Consider the following 21253-nt stretch of genomic DNA (forward strand, 5'->3'; position numbering starts at 1 on the left):
AGTAGAGGAGGCGGCTAAGCTGATGATAAAGGATGTGGTGAAGTATTAGGGAGTCCTATATAATATCATTAGTGATCGAGACACTAAGTTCCTGGGACGATTCTAGACCGAGCTATTCAAATTGTTGGGGTCAAAGTTATACTTCTCCACAAGCCTCCACCCCCAAATGGATGGCCAGACTAAAAGAATAAACTCACTCCTAGAGTAATATCTTCTATACTACATGAGTGCCAACCAACAAGATTGGATGAAGTTGTTGGACATTGCCTAATTCTCCTATAACTTGCAGTGGAGTTCTGCGTCCAACAAGAGCCCCTTCGAGATAATTACAAGGTAATAACCGTCAACTCACACTATGGTAATCGAGTATATTGGGAGTAGTCTGTCAGCCTATCACTTCCCAAAGAAGTGGCACTGAAATACAGATATTGCGTAGGCTTACTTGGAGAAGGCGACAAAAAGAATGAAGAAGTGGGCAGACTTGGGAAGGTGACCACAAGAGTTCAAGATCGACGATTTGGTGTTGGTCAAGCTCCAACCAGCATCACTCCAATTCTTTAGGAACAAAGTACATAAAGGATTGGTGCGCAAGTATGAAGGGTTATTCCCAATTATCAATAGGGTGGGCAACGTCTTCTACAAGTTATAGCTACCGGCATGGTTCAAAATTCACAATGTTCTTCATGCCAGCAACTTGAAAGCCTACCACTCGGATCCGCAAGATGCTTCCCGAAGTGTTCCAACTCGGCTACCCCCCACCAAAGCCTCCTATAAGAAGTGAGCTGAAATCATTTTAGCAGACCACAAGATAAAGCTACTCATTAGAGCTGAGCAGACCGAGTACTTAGTGAAGTGGTGAAAGCTTCCCTGAACTGAACCCAATTGGGAGCCCAAAGATGCCCTACAATATAAAGAAGCGATCATTAATAACTACCAACAAGCGTCGACGAGGGTGTCGACAGTTTAAGTGGGGGAGAATATCACGAACAGTCATCGCACACCTGCAACAACTCCGTTTAATGAACTGTTCGTCGCTCTCGTCTATATATACGACTGCTTGGCAGCATGTTATGGCTTGGTTTTATGTCCTTTTGCTTGTAAAAATGTAAGTTCGAACAAGTTGTAGCGCTACAATGTGACCGCTCACTGAATCAAGCAAAACAACCCAAAACAACTCCGTTTTCACCTGCCACGAGCTATTTTCTGCAGCTCGTTGTTGTACGTCAAACGTTAGCCATCTCAGCACCCTGGAACTACTCAGGTGGCACTATGGGGGATGGGGCTTCGGTATAGTGTCGGGTGTTGAACAATCTTTCGCAAGTTCACACGTTACCTTGATAGAAACTTATTGTCGCGCCCGGCACCCGGTGAGTAGCTATTTGTGGACTTGCAACTATTCATTCAACCTTCTAAAGTCCTTGTTTTCCTCCTCTCCCTCTTCTCTCTTGTGCATGTAAGGTGCTTATTGAATTGTTTGCAAAGCTTTCCCTTTTCGCGAGACGTCAGAACTTGTCCGTCGCTCATTCTTTGAACTAATCAACTTTCTCTTTTACAGGTCATTCGGGACCTGCGGGAGATTGTAAGTGGGCTGATCTTTACGGACGTATTTTGCATGGGCGAAGCACGACTTAGGCAACACAGACTAAGTTCACGTCTTTGCCGCAAGGGTGCCTCATGACTTAGGCAATGCAAGCTAAGTTTGTATCTTTGCCGCAAAGGTACCTCACGACTTAGGCAATTCCAGCTAAGTTCGTGACACACGGGTGAAAATATTGTTGTAGGATCAAGAGATAATTATAGATTTCTTCCTCCTCCCTCTTGATGATTATGAGGTCATGCTTGGCATCGAATGGCTGATGACATTAGGTGATGTTTCCTGAAATTTTATGAAACTAATTATGAAATTTTACAGTAAGGGGAAACAGGTGATATTGCACGGGAAACGTAGGAGTGACGTAATGACGATTTGCACACAATGAATGTAAAAAGTTTTGCACAAAGTATACAATAACTTTTTGGTACAACTTAAGCAATAATATAAGGGAAAGCCAACATAATTTGAAGATCCAAACCTACTTCCTTTACTTGTTGAATTTTCAGATATATTTGATGAACCATGCAACCTACCTCCTACCCGCCAGCATGATCATTGTATACCGATTCTTCTAGGTAAACCTCTAGCAAATACTCAATCATATCGGTATCCACATCTCCAGAAGGATGAAATAGAAAGGATTGTAAAAGAGATGCTCGAAACATGAGTTATTTGGCCAAGTTGTAGCCCATACTCTTCATGGGTGCTCCTCGTACGAGAGAAGGACAGAACATGACAAATATGCGTTGGTTACTGAACTCTCAATGGCATAACCATCAAGGACAAATACCCTATTCCAGTAGTAGATGAATTGCTTGATGAATTAAAGGGAGCATAATGCTAGTCATAGGTGCCCAGCAAGCCAATCACGTGAGTGATGGCACATGTGACTTGATACAGAATCTTTTTGCTTATTATATTTTGGCGTATATCACTTTATAACTACTGCATATATGCATATATATATAGTGATGTCCTTGGATTTGTGCAATGAGAATCGGATCGTGATGAGATCACGATAATGAGATCGATTCACCTTTAAACACATATCCTAAATAATTCCGGTCATAGGTTACTCGAGAGGGACATTGTGATAACCGGACAGACTGGTGTGCTGTATACCCGTCCATATGATGGATGCAGCTAGTCTTATAGCTGCTCGTGTAGGGACACTAAGGATACAGTACATGTGCTCATTGGAGAATAAGTTCAATGATTGATCCGCTTACGGAATGCTGGATGGTCGATGATACATTATTGTCAGACAATGATTCCATAGTCCTAGTGGTATATCTGGTCCTTAGACTTGAGACACCAAGGATATCCTGTATGAGTGCTCCACTCTTTAATACCAGACTTATAGGTTTGGTTGTCCCAGATCTAGTACAGTTGGTCATTGGGAGTGGTAGTCGACCTTACGAGGGCTATTGAGTGTCGATAGAGTATCATCCACTCTCATGTCATGAGAGGAATATCTCATGTGTTCTTGCTCAGAAAAATCCTTGACTAGGGTCATTCGAGTTGAGAGAGAAAGAGTTCTCCGAGAGAATCCATTAGAGCGAGACTCGAGTAGAAATCGTATGGGTCTGACAGCACCATGCTTGATATACGGTCTCAGGGATATTAGATAGATGAGGGACTATAGGTACACGATAACTGAGGACAGACAGGTCCAATGGATTGGATTCCCCTGTATCGTTTGGGGACTACGGCGTAGTGGCCTAGTACATCCGTAGTCGATGAGTTAAGTGAATTATTACAGAGATAATAATTCACTGAGTTAGAAGGAGTTCTAACATATATGACTCACGGCCAGCTCGATATAGGGCCTAGAGGGTCACACACATATGGTAGGCATTACGATGAGTAGAGGTTCGGATATGAGATTTTCGACGGAGCCCTTGTCTTATTGGATGCAGATCCAATACCCACTAGGGGAGGACCCATTAGGATTTGACAGGGGACCTCTATAAATAGGAGGGATTCAGAGCCTCATAGGCTAGAACCTTTGCTTGCCTCTCCTATTCTCCTCCCCCTCTCCACCTCAGAGTAGGCTTGGAGTTTTGAGGAGCGTCGTCGCAGCCCTGTTGTGTGGATCACCGCTAGAGAGGAGGACGCTTGACCTCCTTCACCATCTCCTAAAGATCTGCAAGGAAACCGAGATATACGATCTCCCTAGGTAACACAATCTACTCAATATGCAGTTTTAAGTTTCGCAGATTTTGCGCACCAATCTTCGCACGACGACGAACATCTCTTTGAGAATCAGGGATTTTGTTTTCTTGTTCTTCCGTTGTGCATGTGATGTCGCCCCCAAGATTTCTCAACACATGAGACATCCAGGTATCATTAAATATGAGTGTGCGAATAAGACATACCGAAAATCACATTTCGAACACACAACGTCCACTACAAATTTTTGGTAATGCCCTTTAGTCTCACCAATGCTCCCTCCACCTTCTAAAGCCTTCTGAATGATATTTTCTGGAATTATCTTCGTAAGTTTGTGTTGGTTTTCTTCGACGATATCCTTATTTGTAACCCTTCTCTTGAAGGTCATTTTCAGTATTTACGACTTGTTTTAACGATTTTGTGAGAACATGTTCTTTTTGTCAAAAAATCAAAGTGCAGCTTTCTTCAACAGAAGGTAGAATATCTTGGGCATATCATATCAGAGGAAGGTGTGGCAGTGGATCCCTCTAAAAATGAAGCAATGCAGAACTGACTGACCCCAAGGAACATAAAATCGCTACGTGGCTTTCTCGGTTTAACAAGCTACTACCGCAAGTTCATTAAAAACTATGGAAAGATCAGTGCACCCTTTACTTCCTTGCTGAAAAAAGATGTTTTCCAATGGTCGGATAAAGCTATCACTGCCTTAAACGAACTTAAAAACGCAATGATGACAATGCATGTACTAGCGCTACCCAACTTCGGCAAGACTTTTGTTATTGAAGCCAATGCCCCTGGAGTTAGAATTGGTGTTGTACTAATGCAAGATGGCCGTCCCCTCGCTTATACCAGTAAGAAATTATCTCCTTCCCATCTCAAGATGACTATTTACGATAAGGAGATGCTCGCGATTGTGTATGCAGTGACCAAATGGAGACCGTACTTGATCGAGCGACGCTTTCAAATTAAGACCGATCATAAAAGCATAAAATATTTCTTGGAATAGAATATATCTTCCCTCGAGCAGCAAAAATGAGTAACAAAGCTTCTTGGATATAATTATGAAATAACTTACAAACAGGGGAAAGAGAATGTTATTGCATATGCACTTTTGCAGCTATCCGAGCAAGCTAAATTTTTTGTCGTTCCACTTTCGACCAGCGACTTCCTCGACGATATTAAAAGGGAATGGCAAGAAGATTCAGAGACCAGTAAGTTCATAAAAAAATTGGAGGAAGCGCCAAACTATATGGCTCATTACAATTGAGACTCAAAAGAATTGCGTTATAAGGGACGCATTGTGCTTGTGCCAAATTCTACTTGCATAAAGACTATCCTTTAAGAGATGTATTCCACACCTGCGACCGAGCACTCCGGGTTCCTTAGATACTATAAGAGAATTAAGCAAAAATTTTATTGGGTAGAGATAAAAAATATTATTGCTAAATTTATGGCACAATGTGACATATGTCAACGACATAAAGGTGAGATAATGGCAAGCCCCGGAAAGCTACAACTTTTGCCCATCCCAGACTCAATATGGACTGATATATCAATGGACTTCGAAAGGCTTCCCTCATCATAGGGAAAAAGTATAATTCTGGTCGTGGTTGATCGCCTTACAAACTATGCTCACTTTTGCATTATTCGTAATCTCTATACTACTTCTAGTATTGCTCGAATATTTATGAAGAATATTGTAAAATTACATGAGATGCCGAGATCTATTGTAAGTGATTGTGATAGGGTCTTCACAAGCAGATTTTGGACAGAGTTATTCAAAATGTAGGACACTAAATTAAAAATGAGTACAACATATCACCTATAAACTGACGGTCAGACTGAAGTGGTAAACAGATGCTCGGAGACATACCTCAGATGCTTCACCAGTGACCGATCAAAAGAGTGGATAAAGTGGCTTCCATGAGTCGAGTGGTGGTATAATATAACTTATCATTTATCCACAAAATGTACCCCCTATGAGGCTATGTATGGCCGACCTCCCCTTATGATCCCAAAATATGTGTTGGGCACCTCTAAAGTAGAACAAGTAGACAGGGAACTATAGGACAGAGATAAAATGCTGAAGTTACTAAAAGATAATCTCACTGCAGCCCAAGCAAGGATGAAACAACAATAGGATCAACAAAAAGGCAAAAGAGAATTTTCAATAAGCGATTGGGTCTTCCTACGGCTCCAACTATACAAGCAAACATCAATCCAGACTAGAGCATCTATGAAGCTTTCACCTTGGTTTTATGAACCCTACCAAATTTTGGAGCGCATCAGAGCGGTAGCATACAAATTGGACTTACCCGCTAGCTCCCCGAATCCATCTAATCTTCCATATGTCATGTGTAAAGCTCAAGCTGGGACAAAACGAGATAGCCCAAAGTCATCTACCAAATATGACTACCTAAGAAGAACTCTAGACCCAACCGAGTGCCATTATTGATCGACGGATCATAATTCGACGATGACGATCCACTATTGAAGTGATAATACAATGGGCGAACCTATCATCAGAAGATGCCACTTGAGAGAACTATGACGACTTGAAGATCAAATTTTCAGAATTCATGGATCGTTAGTCTCGAGGATAAGACTGATTTGAAGAGGGCGGGTCTGTTAGGACTATAACTAAGATAGTCCTAATTGAATTTTATTGAAAGGGGCATTCATGTAAAACATGCTTAGCAGACCCCTATTAAAGAGGTGAAGAGGCCAGCTAAGGTTAGGGTTAGTTGGGAGGTAGCTTCTTAGAGTATGAGTTTTATTAGGAGTTGGTTAGAAGTAGGAGTCTTGAGTAGGAGTCATATTAGAAGTTAGGGTTTAGAAGCCTTAAAAATAGTCATGTATTCATCCTCTTTTGACAAGCAATAGATGAATCTTTTTAGCAGTCTTTGAGCAGTAACTTGGAGGAAGAAACCCCTATAGAGCTCTAAGGAGGTCGATCCCCTAAAGAGATCAACCCCAAACTTAGAATTCATTACATTCTAACATAAAACAGAAACGGTAGTGGGACAAAGGTTAAGAATAATATCATAATTTAGAAAAATAAAATACTTTATGCGAAAACTAAGCAAAAATGAGAGAAAAAAAAGAAGGTAGAAACTTAGATATTTTAAAAACAAAATTTTAAAATTAGAATAAACCAAGAGAAAAAAATAAAAACGGATCAACCTCGAAGGTGCTCATGCTTGATGCAAAGGTTTTAGACGGATGGATTAATAGTGGTAAATATAATTGAAGTATTATATAATTTGTTTTACTTAATTTTTAGGTGATATTTTATAGGTTATTAGCATTTCAACTTAGTCTAACCAATCAAGTCAACAGTGATTCAATGATCTAGGTTTGACCAGTTTATCTCTTGATTCGACTCTAATAACTATTCATGCACTGTTTTATTTTTTAAAAATATTAATGATTATAATTTTTGAGTTGAATCCAATTGTTGCAATTGATTGAAAATTTTAGGACAAACACGACCAAATCGGCGCATTGGTCCCAAAAACACATTATTGGTATCCAAATTAATTAGCTAGGCCAAATTTGGACACATTGGTCCCAACTCACATTATTGCCATCCAACTTTGGTGGAGCCAAATTTGCATCTCCCACCTTTTTTTTTTCCCCATATCTATTGGAAATAGCATATTTGCCTCCATGAATTATAATATAACACTTATCTCTCTAAATATCTATCCAATAAATTTTAATAGATCACTATTAAGCATGATCATCGGTACATAATTTGAGTTGAATTTCATATAAAAAATAAAACATCTAAAATATCATTACAATTCTCATTTTTTTTCATATATAATATAGATTTTAAATGAATAAAGATTATAATATCGATATGATTATATTAATTTAAAATAGTTAACCAATAGCTATTGATTATAATAGTGTATGTATATTTTTTGAGCATCATAGAGAATATTAAATTTAGAGGGATAAATGTTGAAACCACTGACCTTTCAAATGACATTACATATGAAAGGGGCAACCTCATATGATTGTTTGCTATAAATTTATGAACACGTGTTTTATCTCTCTCTCTCTCTTTCTCTCTCTCTCTTTCTACGCATATTGAAATCATATTTTAAATATATTTTGTGACTGAAGAGGTGTCCTATCATCTTCTAGAAACCATGACATTGAATTTGATATTAATGTTTGGTAAATGATGGCATCAATGTGTCCAACATGAAGCAAGCATGAAACATTATATAAAAGACACAAATGCACGTTGTATAAGCAAAGCAAGTTACGATGGTCTTCGAAGGTTTATAATATTCGGTATAAAATGCCTCATCTTTCTCAAGTTCTATCCAAAGAAAGGAAGATGGAGAGGACAATCCAGCCATGGTGTTGCTAACGTGCAGCTTTGGGTCAACCGAGAGAGAGACATGGATGCTGCTTTCGTTTCCATGAAGTAGCAAGAAACACGACAGATGAGAGGGCACAAGAACTACAATTCCTTTTCTCTCTCTCTCTCTCTCTCTCTCTCTCTCTCTTATTCTTTGTTTGATAAAGAATAATATTATTATAAATTTAGATATTTCATCTATTTGAAGAATGAAAAGATTTAGTAATAATCACACAGTCTTAAATTACCTATATAAATGTCTTAGTTAATTATGTAGAGAACCCGATAAAAGTTTTTTAAATCATGATTCCTATTATCGATAATAAGCTATCGATACATATCAACATACGATATATTGAGATAGTATCGATCTTTTATCAAGTGATACATATTGCCCGTATCACTCAAGTCTTATTTCAATTAATATAGTATTAAATATATATTAATTAAAATAATATAAATTTTAATTAATATAATATTAAATTTATTAATATAAGTGTGATCCAATTAATATAATATGCTTGGTACTCAAGTCTTATTTCAATTAATATAATATTAAATTTATTAAATAAGTGTGATCTAATTACTATTTGCACTTTGTGCAATTATTAGTGTATAATATTTTTTAATAGAAAATTGGTGATTTTATGGTTTTTATAAATCATGATGAGGAGAAAAAAGAAAAAGAAGAAAAAAAGAAAGAAAGGAAAACAAACAAACAAACAAACATTGATAAGCTGTTTTGTTTCATATGGTGAAAGCTTTATGGTGAGCCCACACCCTATCATTTCCTATCTAGTTTTTGTCACTCATCTTTGCTTTGTCAAAGTTATCCAATGAGCAGCTAAACAACAAGTCCAAGCTGTAAGCAGTGCACACACCACCAATCACCCCAACCCCCACCTCCCTGTAAAGTTGCCTCCTTTTGCCCCCTACCTCTCTTTCTCTCTCTTATTCCCTTCCCCCTTCCATCTCCATCCATCAAATGCAGCGTGTCCTTCTCTGAAACCGATCCACCTACCCGTTTGGCCGAGCCCATGCCCGTGTGAAGTGGAACGCATCAGTGGGGGGTGAGCATGTGATGGGGAAGCAGCAGCAGGAGGAGAGGAGGAGGAGGAGGAGGAGGAGGAAGAGGGGGGCGTTTTGGTCCTGGGAAAAGGAGGTTTAGCCCCCACAAGAAGAGGAGCAGCGGCAGAGCAGAGCACTTGCGTGCAGGGCTTCTCCACTGTTCCACATCTCCCTCTCTCTGCCTGATGGGGATGGGATTGCGGAAAGGTGCGCGCTTTGTGCTCAGCGGCGGTGGATGCCATTTGTTGATTCTGGATCGTTATGTGTTTTCTTTTCCTTTTTCCTCGTAAAAATGGGGCCTTTTTTTGGCTTGGTAGAGATAATGGCTTCTGCAATCGGCAGGGCTCTCCTCAACCCCTGCCTTGTTCCCCATCATTATTCTCTCTCTCTCTCTCTCTCTCTCTCTCTCTCTCTCTCAGGAATCTCCTTTCTCAAGGATCCCTGGATCGAGAGTGCTTCCGCTTCGTCATCCGATCCCATCCACCCTAACCACCACCACCACCGCCGTCTTCGTCAGTACCATTCTTCCCCTGCTTTTCCTCTTATGAAGTCAAACCCTGGAGGCCACCGGCTTGGTGTCTCTCCCGTTTGATTCCAGGAGGACTGAGGGGGGGGGGGGTTTGGAGCTCGGTGTGAGGTTTTATGGTTTCTTTAAGCTCTCATTTTTGTTCAGAACCAAAAAAAGATCGGATCTTGCAGGTGATTTGTTTCTCCTCTTCTCAGATCCCGAGGGTTCGAACCGTAACTCCTCCTTCAGACGCCGTCCGTCGCCGTCATCCTCATCGCCGAACACGCAGTCCTCATTCCTCCACAGTGCCAATCATCACGGCCGTTCTTTTCCATCAACCGCCGTCGTGGCCGTACGTCAGGGCGGGCAGATCTCCGTTTCTTGGTGAGTTCATCGTCTTCCCTCTCACTCCATGTATCTATCTATCTCATCCCCAAATAGATGTCCATCGATCTTCCCCTTCTGCTAGGTCGCCAGCCTTCCTCTCAATCTATCTCGCTTCCTCCTCCTGGGATCCAAATAATACATCGATTTTGATGAACTCCAGGTTTCTTGTTCGAAATGATCATTGAATCACCAATCATCTTGCCCAGCTACAAACCATCAGTAATCTCACATGGTCCGAGACTTGCAACAATTAGCTCTTCCAAGAGGTCTCCTCATTCTAAGGAGATGACTTAGGACTAATAGAACGCTGCATATAGGTACGGACTGGTCCTTCGGTCATTCTGATGTAAATAATAAATCAAGAATAAGCAGAATGAGTGAGAGTTTAGGCACTAATAATCCGCAAGATTTGGAAGAACTGGAAAATCATATGAATGACAAGAACGGAGAAAAGAGGCATGTCATGTCCCTTCCTGAATATGGGATTCTTGGTTGTTTTATTTACATTCTTGACAATCACCGTGTGTATATAAATTTCTTTTTCGAGCAGTTGGGTGACTTCATCTGTGGTCAACTACAACCTCATAGGTGTGATTTATCCCAGAAAAAGAGAAAAGAAGAGATAAGACAAACAGAGCTGTGGGCTTTCATATTGATCTTGATTGAAGGTAAAACAGAGAGAAGTTTTATGTAAAGATTTGTGGGTTTCTCTTTTTTCTGGAACAAAAATTCGAATCTGCTATCTCATTTCAAAGATCCGAAACAAAATTAGTAGCAACAAAATTCATAAAGAGACGAGACATTCCCCAACTAGATGCCTAGTTTCAAAGGAATAAAGTTTAGGGAACCAAAACTCAATAAACATCTCATCAACCATGGACTCGATGCTTCTCGAGGTGTTGGAAGAAACATTGTTGTCTTATTATCTCAATATGCACCAGCAAAACATCGCAAATCATTGCCTCATCTTTCTAACAGTAGGAGCCAAGCAGTTTACCTTTGTAGCCTTCAACAAACCAATCGAGCTTGGTGACATGCTAGAAGAGAAAATTTGTTGACAACAATACCTCAACCACCCTTGTTGTAGTGGAAGTCAAGGAAAAGGTGTCCAGTGCTCTCATCACATGCCAAGAAGATAGAGCACACAGGAGGGCTTGCTTGCCTTTGCGAATCAGCCTATCTTTAAAATGGAAAGCATGCTTCAAATTGAAGCATACATGTTTGCTAAGTAACGAAAGTAGAACAGTTAGTAGGTAGAATTAAATTTCTATATATGAATAATGGCAAGAGATTTAGAATCCTGAAGCTTGAGGATCTACATTCTTAAGAAATTAATTTTTCTCTGACAATCTCCATAAGAAATATATCTTTACAAAAGCTTCTGGTAATTATTTCACAGTTTGGCACGTTTATGGTTTTCAAGTTCTTAAAGACTTTGATGTAATCTAGGTCAGTAGTGAGTAGGAATTTTAGATATAGATTCATGGTAATAAGGTATATCTCATGTCCATGCTCGAATGTTATACACATATGGTAGTCAATTTAGAAGGGAAAGATGTGAAGCAGTTCGCTCCGTAGAACCCTCTCTATCTTTCTTTCTGTTGTGTGTCAAGACATGGACAATAATCAATCACTGGGCTCTTGTGGCCTTTATTTAGTCCTGAGTAGGGTCATTCACTTCCACTGTTATGATTTTTGTGAATATATAGCCTTTCACATTCTTTTCATCTTGTATTTGCATGCTGGTCACACAAAAATATGTTCATGAGTTAGTATGGAATATAATTCATTATGATTTAAGAAAGATAATCAAGATTCACTATCCTTTGATGATATTTCCCAAGCTACGTGGTCACAAGTTGAAAACATCTAAATTAGTGCATCAACCTACCTATCTAGACAGATCAAAATTGGCACACAACATCCACAAGATGTGTTGCTGAAACACATTGGACATAGTTCATGAGTGTTCTCGCTATCATGTAAGTCCTTTATGAGGATTATGCTGGTAAGACTATGGACATCACGCATCATGCAATTTTTAGTTCTGGAATATGTATACATTTACATTTTAACTTTTACATATCTTAATATTTGTTTGTCAAGCTGTGATTTGAATGTAAGAATTGAATTAATCAAGGTTCCTGAGACAAGGTGTGAACCAAGTTGTGGACTATCCCTTTCCAAGTACTCCTTGCCAATTGCTCTGTTTTTTTTAAAGTATTAAACAATGGCCCCACCTCTCTCTCTCTCTCTCTCTCTCTCTCTCTCTTATGCGTGTGTGCAACACATGCGTGAACCATGATGCCTGGCGCCATTGTCCCGTATGCCCATTGCTTGCATCACCTGCCACCAGCCCTGGTACTCCTCTCCTCCTTTTCTTCTTTTTCTCCACCTGCTCCTCTTCTCTTTCTCCATCTCCTCCTCCTTGTGGTGTAGTGGTATGTATCAGTATACTAGGTGTTGGTATTCTGGAGTGTACCAAGAGTATATTGGTCTAGCCACCGGATCAATACATTGCCAATACCAAGATTTTGAACCATGCTTGAGAGTTGAACTAACTAGACCATTTGCTAAGCCTGCTGCCATTTGTGCACCCAGCCCAATTATTTACTATCTTGAAAAGTTTCAAGTAAGAAGACGTAGATGTATCTAGTGATCAAATGATGTATTATGTTACTTTTGAGACAGAATTTGTGTTAATTTGGTATTGAGCTCAACTAGAACCAAGATAACTATTTAATAGTTTGTTCAACTAGTACATTGGTAATTCGAGTTAAGACTAATAAGAAGCCTCGAAGGGAAAAATTTCTGTTTTCTTTTGCATCAGAGGATACAATCTTTTCCTCTTTCCCTTCCTCCATACAGCAAGACATTAATTAGTTTGGCTTTTGTTTTCAGTTCTCAGACTCAACAGTAGCATAAGAGTATGTAGCTGCTGCTTTGGTCCTTTGGATGAGTTATTTGCACAGATTTGGATCTGGATTTGGTCTTCCTGTACCTGGTTTTGATGGTATGGTGGTGGAGTTTTTCCGAGAAACCCATGAATTGGTTTATTGATGCGCAAATAATGGATCAGAAAACTGGTTATCTTAGTGATGAGTGCAATTCATTGCTGGAATGGTCAAAGATATTCCCGGCAAGGGATTGGAGGACTTACCTATACAACAACTATTTTGAATCAAAGAAGGTGAGGGGGATATGGTGGAAGAAGCTGCTGGCCTGGTGGGTAGCTGCATGGTTCCTGGGTTCCTTATCGATCTTCTGGTTTATGAACTCCCAAGCAGTGGATAAGAGGAGAGAGATGCTTGCAAGCATGTGCGATGAGCGTGCTAGGATGCTTCAGGACCAGTTCAATGTCAGCATGAACCATCTTCAGGCCTTAGCTATCTTGATTTCAACCTTTCACCATGCTAAAGAGCATTCTGCCATAGATCAGGTACCAAGTTTTCTTGTCTTAGGTCCAAATTACTTATGAATATGATGTCACTATGTTTTCATCTGATTTAATATTCTGAAAGTGGAAGAAAACTAAATGTATCACTATGGTGCAACCTTTTGCCATTTTAAAAGTTGCCAATCTGAATGATGACATTTGTTCTGCAGATAACTTTTGCTAGATATGCTGAAAGGACTGCTTTTGAGAGGCCACTGACGAGTGGTGTGGCATATGCCGTGAAGGTGCTGCATTCAGAAAGAGAACAGTTTGAGAAGCAACATGGTTGGAGGATCAGGAGAATGGATCCAACAGAGCAGACACCCGCACGGGAAGAAGATGCAGATTTTGACAACCAGGAGACATCCCCTGTAAAAGATGAATATGCTCCTGTTATTTTTGCCCAGGACACCTATAAACATGTGATTTCATTCGATATGTTGACAGGGAAGGTGAGACATAGATATTCCTTTCATGCTCATCCTTTTTTTTGTCATAATGTTTGTAAGTGCTTGTTATAATATATGTTACAATCATATATTCAGTTTTTGGAATTAAATAAGCTTATTTGTTCTATGGAGTTTAGATTATTTATGATTATATGATATCCAATTTTGTTGTCTCCAGTTAGACACATTTAATTAACATTCAAACTATTATTTAATAAATGTATGTGTATTCCTATGAGTTGTTCTCATTAAAAATGCTTTAAGATAAAAAAAACCTTGATTAGATTTAAGAGTTAAAGTGTACAACTTTTCAAGTATTGTGAAAAATAAGATATATTTAATACTATGTTATTCTGGGTTCAGTTACTTTACCAAGGATGCATGCAAACAATGTTCTAGATGTTGTAAGCTCTCTCATAGAGTTGACCTCTCTTGTGGACTCTAAATCTGTGAGAGCGGTGACAACATTTAGGTAGTTGTTTGGATGGAAGCTTGGTACATGATGCATTATTATTTTATATTTTGGAAGATGTATATATTGTATAAAATTTTCATCCAACTTCTTGAAATCTTTTGGTGGTTAACTAGAAGCTGAGATTGACGTGTTGCATATTAACATATGTTATTATATCATTCGACTAAGATATATATGCTTTTGAATGCAGTTTTTCTTTTGTTAGACTTCATTTGAGCTATTGAGTTACTACAAATATTATTGGTTTAGATGTGACTTAACAAATCCTTTGCAGAAATTAGGAACCTTTTGCTGAATTATGTATAACTATTAGTTGTGATGTGCTAATGTCACACTTATTTGCTAATTCTAACAAGATATCAATTTGTTATAGTTATATTGTTATTCTGATGTGGCTAACTAATCATTCTTCACATGAATGACGATGCTTGTGACGGTTAATATTCTGGGGTTACATGCTGTAGCTGAGATGCCAAGAACCAACCAATTAACATGTGGAGCTACAGTGTTCATCATCTAACCAATTACAGTGGACCACCACTGCCACCTTAAGACTTGCTTCGTATTCCAACTATTCTAGCAAGTGAAGATATTTCCTTATGTGCAGGAAGATCGTGAAAACATCCTACGAGCTAGGGAATCTGGGAAAGGGGTTCTAACTGCTCCTTTTCAGCTATTAAAGTCAAAAAGGCTTGGGGTTATTCTGACATATGCAGTTTACAAGTCACAACTTCCTTCATATGCGACACCAGCTGAGCGTATCCAAGCAGCCATAGGGTAAGTTAGTATATAATCATGCAAAAAGTCCCTAAGCAGAAAAAGATACTCATCAATAATGCATATGCTCAAGAATTCCAACAAATTTCAATTTGGCATGTGAAGGTACTTGGGTGGAATCTTCGACATAGAGGCTCTAGTGGATAAATTACTTCACCAACTTGCATGCAAGCACTCCATTGTGGTCAGTGTTTATGATACAACAAATCCTGATGCACCAATTAGTATGTATGGTTCAAACATGACTGGAATTGGCATGTACCATAATAGTACCCTTCATTTTGGCGATCCAGTAAGAAAGCATGAGATGCATTGCAGGTAACTGACACAACTTCCCCAAAGCAAATATTGCTATAAAGGAAAACAGTACCTTGATCTGGATGTGAACATACATGAGATGTATGATAACATGAGACATATGATACACTCATACACCATTTTTACCATCATTGTTTTTGCAGGTTTAAACAAAAGTCTCCGCTTCCATGGCTCGCAATAACAACTTCATTTGGAACTCTCGTTATTGCTTTACTAGTTGGATACATAATCCATGCTACTGTCAACCGCATTGCGAAAGTTGAAGATGATTATCGACAAATGATGGAACTTAAAAAGCGGGCTGAAGCAGCCGATGTTGCAAAGTCTCAGGTACATTATGTTGTCTTTATTATACGTATTGACCTTCTGATGCTTTAACATCACTGATCCTTTTGTACTTGGTTTTACACCCCCGATATTGGTTGTTCTCTTTTGTCTCTTCAGTTCTTGGCAACTGTTTCTCATGAAATAAGGACACCAATGAATGGAGTATTGGGTGAGTGATATGTTTCTGTAAAGTGAAATACATTGGAGAGTTTAATCGTGATCAAACATTAACAGATTCTGACTTCCAGGTATGCTTCAAATGCTTATGGATACTGATCTGGACATAACACAAGAAGACTATGTTAGAACCGCCCAAGCCAGTGGAAAAGCTTTGGTGTCACTTATAAACGAGGTTCTGGATCAGGCTAAGATTGAATCTGGTAAGCTTGAGCTTGAAGCTGTTCCATTTGACTTGCGGGCTGTGTTGGATGATATATTGTCACTTTTCTATGGAAAGGCTCAGGAGAAAGGACTAGAGGTATCTAAGAGTTTTTAGAATTCTGTTTAGAATCTATTTTCATAAACTAATTCTCTCTTCCTTAATTGCTGCTCGAACTAACTGCATAGTTGGCGGTATATGTCTCTGATCAAGTCCCTGAAATTCTCATTGGTGACCATGGAAGAATACGCCAAATCATCACAAACCTGATCGGAAATTCAATAAAAGTAAGATTTTAGCTTTGCAATTGCTGGAAAGATGGATATTTTGTTTAGACAAATTCTTATTTTGCAGTTCACAGAGAGAGGTCATATTTACCTGACTGTCCATCTTATTGAAGAGATGAACTCACCTGATGTAGTTACAGAAGCTCATTCTACAAATACCTTAAGTGGCTTTCCAGTAACTGATAGAAGATGTAGCTGGGAAAGCTTTAAGATCTTCAATCAGGGACTTTATGCAACTGATCCATCTCTTCCGTCAATCTCTTCTGATCTTATAAATCTGATCATATCTGTTGAAGACACAGGGTTGGGGATTCCTTTAGAAGCCCAATCCCGTGTGTTCACTCCTTTCATGCAGGTGAGACCATCAGTTTCTCGCATTCATGGCGGAACTGGCATTGGCTTGAGTATTAGTAAGTGTTTAGTTGGTCTCATGAAGGGAGAGATCGGATTTGTGAGTAAACCTCAGATTGGTTCCACTTTTACCTTCACAGTTGTGCTCACAAGGGCATATGCTATTTCAAATGATTACAAATCATCAGAATTTCATGGGATGGCTGCATTGGTAGTTGATCATAGACCGGAACGTGCAAAGGTCACAAATTACCATCTCAACAGGCTGGGCATATATGCTATATTGGAAATTGACCCAAATAAAGTTCTTCCTAGATTAACAAGTGGGACATTGACAATGAATATGGTGATTATTGAAAAGGAAACATGGCAAAATAATGCTAGTATCTGGCCTTCTATTATCAGCAATTTAAAGGGTGATCAGTTAGATATTCCAAAAGTCCTCCTTTTAGCAGGTCCTGCAAGTTCTGCCAAAGGTATGTCTGTTGGTTCGATGGAATATATCTCAACTATAATCTCAAAGCCGCTCAGAGCAAGCATGCTTCAATTATCTTTAAGACGAGCTATGGGTTGTGGAGATGGGGAACATGCACAAGATGAAAGGCTTCCCCGGTTATCATTGAATCGCCTTCTTAATGAGAAGCAGATTCTGGTAGTTGACGACAATATTGTAAATCTTAGAGTAGCAGCTGGTGCTTTAAAAAGGTATGGAGCTGAAGTAACTTGTGCAGAGAGTGGGAAGAAGGCTATTAAAATGCTCAAGCCACCACACAAATTTGATGCTTGTTTTATGGATATTCAGATGCCTGAAATGGATGGGTACGCCTCATTACTTGCTTTATGACATCATCTTATAACTGCTTTCCGTAATCATAGATTTCTTTTTCTAATTTGAATCTCTTACCATGTCAATCTTCTATTAGAGTTCAAAATGGTTGTACTTTATACTTTTTCTGGTATCCAACATGTTCTTTAGGATGAATTTTCTTTTCTTCTAGTCAATGTTTTTTCTTATGATGAATTCTGCATTAATTTTTTTGTTTACATCTCAATACACTTTTAAAACTAGTATATTAGTTTACAATTTGAGGTCATAATTTAGTAATATAATTTTTTGTTTGTTTAGATTTCAAGCTACTAGGCGGATACGTGAGATGGAAGCTGATGTAAATAATCTAATAAAGCATGGGAAGGTGCCATTTGAGTGTTACCGGGATGTATTACACCTGCATATTCCTATACTGGCCATGACAGCAGATGTAATCCATGCAACACATGAGGAGTGCCTAAGGTGTGGAATGGATGGCTATGTTTCAAAACCATTTGAAGGGGAACAGCTGTACAGGGAAGTTGCTCGGTTTTTAGAAACATCTGCAAAAGGGAATCAATAGAGAAGGGTAACTCTGGAAGATCCACTAATGATAGGATGTTGGCACAAGTTTTGGTACATTTGAGCTTCAGGCACTGTCTGATGAAACATATTGTTTCAGAAGTGAGCAACTCTAACTGACCTTATTGCCTATTTACAATTAAGTATATTTTTTACTGCAAGTTCTTATAATATTGACTTATTATGGTATTATGAAACTTTACAGTGCAAACTTTCTGGAATTTGTAAAATCAATGAAATATAATACAGAAATACATTTATATGTCTCGTGTATGCTGTTAATGATCAGAAGACTCCTCAACGCTATTTCATCTTTTTTGTATCTTCAAACTTTGTTTATATTAAACTTTCTATATATTGTCATCGACTCAATGCAATGCAGATTTGCTAGACAATCTAAAGTACTGCCCATGATTATATTTAACAATAATTATTTGGAAAATGTTATATGCTAGCTAGACTATTGAATGAATACTTCCATCTGGCAGGTACTCTACAAAATCAGTTATGAGCCCCTCAAAAACGAAAAGCTACAACAGCTTTCAGAGAGTGGAAGGTGATGGGTACTCGGGAACAAGGTATCTGCAATCTGTATATTTTTTCTCTCTTATGTAAAGCAGTATTCCAAAGAAGAAAAGAAATTTTTTGGTCTCTTAGCCTATGTCTGTATGCCTTGTAAAGTTGTAACCTCTAAGGAAAAAATGATAATTGAATATGAGATTTTCTCACCCAACTAACCTTCAATCATATTTGATTGAACAAAGACAACAAGGACAGTAGGACCTACCTATGGAATAATGTATGACTGAAAATGAATAATTATGCTGATTAATGTTGTAATTACATCCCAAATATGTGAACATGTTGGAACAATTTGTCTAACAAGTCAATCCTTCATACAAATGACTGCAATATAGTTGCTCATTGAGAACCAAACTCTCCATGAAAAATCCTATGTAGTATTGATTTAATTGTGTAATAGCTCAACGAAATTGATTATCCATCCAATTGTGACTGGTTTTTGAGTAATTTGAGGCCTTTCCATCACCTCGCTATAAAAGTGGGCATCAATTTCAAAATCTTGTTATGATGATACCTTGGTCATACATGTTTTCTCCATGGCAATGCATCAAGTAGGTTTCTAACTATCTTGAATCTCATTTTAGACTTTTACCCTACCTATTTAAAGCCTGTTTGCCCATTCATGAATTCAAGTCAATTTTCCATATATGATCAGTTTGAATCAGTCAATCTTGGCAATTAAATGAATTCTGAGCACTAATTGATAAATTTAAAACCTCATACATCATGTGATATAAAACTTGTAATAGCTATTACCATCTGCTATTCCAAGATTGGCTAGAGCAAAGAAGGACATCGTGTTTGTAACACAGGAGACTGCAGGTCTACAATACGCATTGTTTGACTATCACTGGCACCAGACAAATATCTGAACTAAGCAAACTCTTAAAATTGCTTCAAGTAATTTTGGAACTCATGTCATCTTAGTAAAAGATACTTGCTATATCCAAGATGAGAAGCAATTAGATTGCAGTCCTCTATAACAGTTATATCCTCCTTTGAAACCAACTGTGAGTTTATCTTTTTTCTTTCCTGATATAATTGATAGAAAGATTGATGGTTTATGAAAACATCAAATACGTTTGATATAGAAAAAGGATATGCTTTCCACAGAAGAAAAGAATATGTGAAGTTCCTTTTGGAGGTCTACACATGGATTTAAGAACCAATTTTAGCTGATTTAAGAATGTCAAGGGCTTCATGATTATTACAATTTTGCAAAAAAAAAAGAAAAAGAAAAAGATTGTAACACCCTTTTCCCCCTCCCAAAGTGACAATTATTGTTCTTAATAGGTAAAAAGCAAATTTCTTTTTTCTGGCTTGTCAAGTTTAAACATTAACATCTTTGGACTAATCATCATGTTCAGGGTTATCATGCAAAGCATGCAACTTCTGTGTTGACAATTTCTTGCTTGTTTGTGTATCCTGATGTAAACATCGTTTTTATAGTTTTCGTAACTAATAGTCACCTCTATTCATCTTCCAGGTGTGATAGTTGGAGATGGAGCAGATCCTTGTTTATTCTCTATTCATTTGGTTGCATCTAACTTGTAGGATCCATCTATATCAAGATTAATGTGAGATGCATAACCATAGATGCAACTTTCATTCTCTGACATGTTATGGAGAAGAAACACCTTTTTGGACCTGATAACCACTGCTGATCCTCTGCCTGTCTTCAATAAAGTAGATCACAGACGATTGTTGATTTTCCTCCTGGAGCATTAGATGAGGTGTGTACATAGACTAAGCGTCATTTTAGATTTTTTATTTGTTTGTCAAATATGTGATAAAATATGTCTTCTACAGCAACACAAGTAACTCATGGATGTAAATTACATTAGTCAGAATAAAATCTCACTGAAGTCAGATTCAACACTTGGCATCCGGTTGAATCCATTCATGTGTGGCAATTCGTGAACTTACATTTTTGTCATCCGGTAAACTCCGATCATGTTTATTTACATGATAGCTGCAGCATACTGTTGTTAAATGCTAAAAACATCCATTTTAGACAACCAACCTATCCATGAACCTCTGAGTTAAAAGTCACAGTTGTTATGTCTGGATTCAGTTGTTGGTTGCCAGGCTCAGCCAGAGCATATGATGATTACCTGCAAACAATTAAAGTAGATGATTTATTTTTTTCCTTTCTGGATTTTGCAGCATCTGAAGCCACTTTGTTGTAGTAACATCAATTCTAAGGTGAGATTCTTTACTTGACATTGCAGGTTTTGTTTCAGCATTAGGTTATCCATGAAACTGCTTTTGCCACTACAAACATCCTCTTTGTCTGAGTGATTACCTGTCTCTTTCTTCAGATCATCTTTAACAGTTGCTAGTTTCATCATTCATTCTTCTGTACAACATAATAA

At 38.3% G+C, this 21253-nt stretch overlaps 1 protein-coding gene across 4 annotated transcripts; it reads left to right on the top strand.

Moving 5' to 3' along the window:
• Nucleotides 1–9070: 9070 nt before the first annotated feature.
• LOC135636595 (probable histidine kinase 3) lies at nt 9071–20754 on the top strand. 4 transcript variants are annotated; one of them, XM_065148415.1, is made up of 15 exons: nt 9071–9849; nt 9936–10104; nt 13009–13546; nt 13714–13995; nt 15075–15244; nt 15350–15562; nt 15706–15892; nt 16007–16058; nt 16138–16367; nt 16457–16555; nt 16623–17725; nt 18033–18398; nt 18785–18874; nt 20365–20611; nt 20688–20754. In XM_065148415.1, exons 3-12 carry the CDS (start codon nt 13118–13120, stop codon nt 18295–18297), a joined length of 3030 nt encoding a protein of 1009 aa, XP_065004487.1. In that variant the 5' UTR covers nt 9071–9849; nt 9936–10104; nt 13009–13117; the 3' UTR covers nt 18298–18398; nt 18785–18874; nt 20365–20611; nt 20688–20754. The 4 variants fall into 4 exon arrangements, with proteins under 4 accessions (XP_065004487.1, XP_065004490.1, XP_065004489.1 ...); XM_065148418.1 differs by having other exon boundaries at nt 9071–9419; nt 9632–9849; nt 20365–20754; XM_065148417.1 differs by having other exon boundaries at nt 9071–9419; nt 9912–10104; nt 20365–20754.
• Nucleotides 20755–21253: the final 499 nt, after the last annotated feature.

The sequence above is a fragment of the Musa acuminata genome, chromosome BXJ3-4, assembly GCF_036884655.1.
Source record: "Musa acuminata AAA Group cultivar baxijiao chromosome BXJ3-4, Cavendish_Baxijiao_AAA, whole genome shotgun sequence".
Taxonomy (NCBI): domain Eukaryota; kingdom Viridiplantae; phylum Streptophyta; class Magnoliopsida; order Zingiberales; family Musaceae; genus Musa; species Musa acuminata.

Coding starts and splice junctions, on each gene's coding strand:
- LOC135636595 (XM_065148415.1), top strand. CDS start 13,118: ATGGTATGGTGGTGGAGTTTTTCCGAGAAACCCATGAATTGGTTTATT. Junction 15,563..15,705: donor AAGCATGAGATGCATTGCAG/GTAACTGACACA, acceptor TTGTTTTTGCAG/GTTTAAACAAAAGTCTCCGC. Junction 16,368..16,456: donor CTCAGGAGAAAGGACTAGAG/GTATCTAAGAGT, acceptor CTAACTGCATAG/TTGGCGGTATATGTCTCTGA.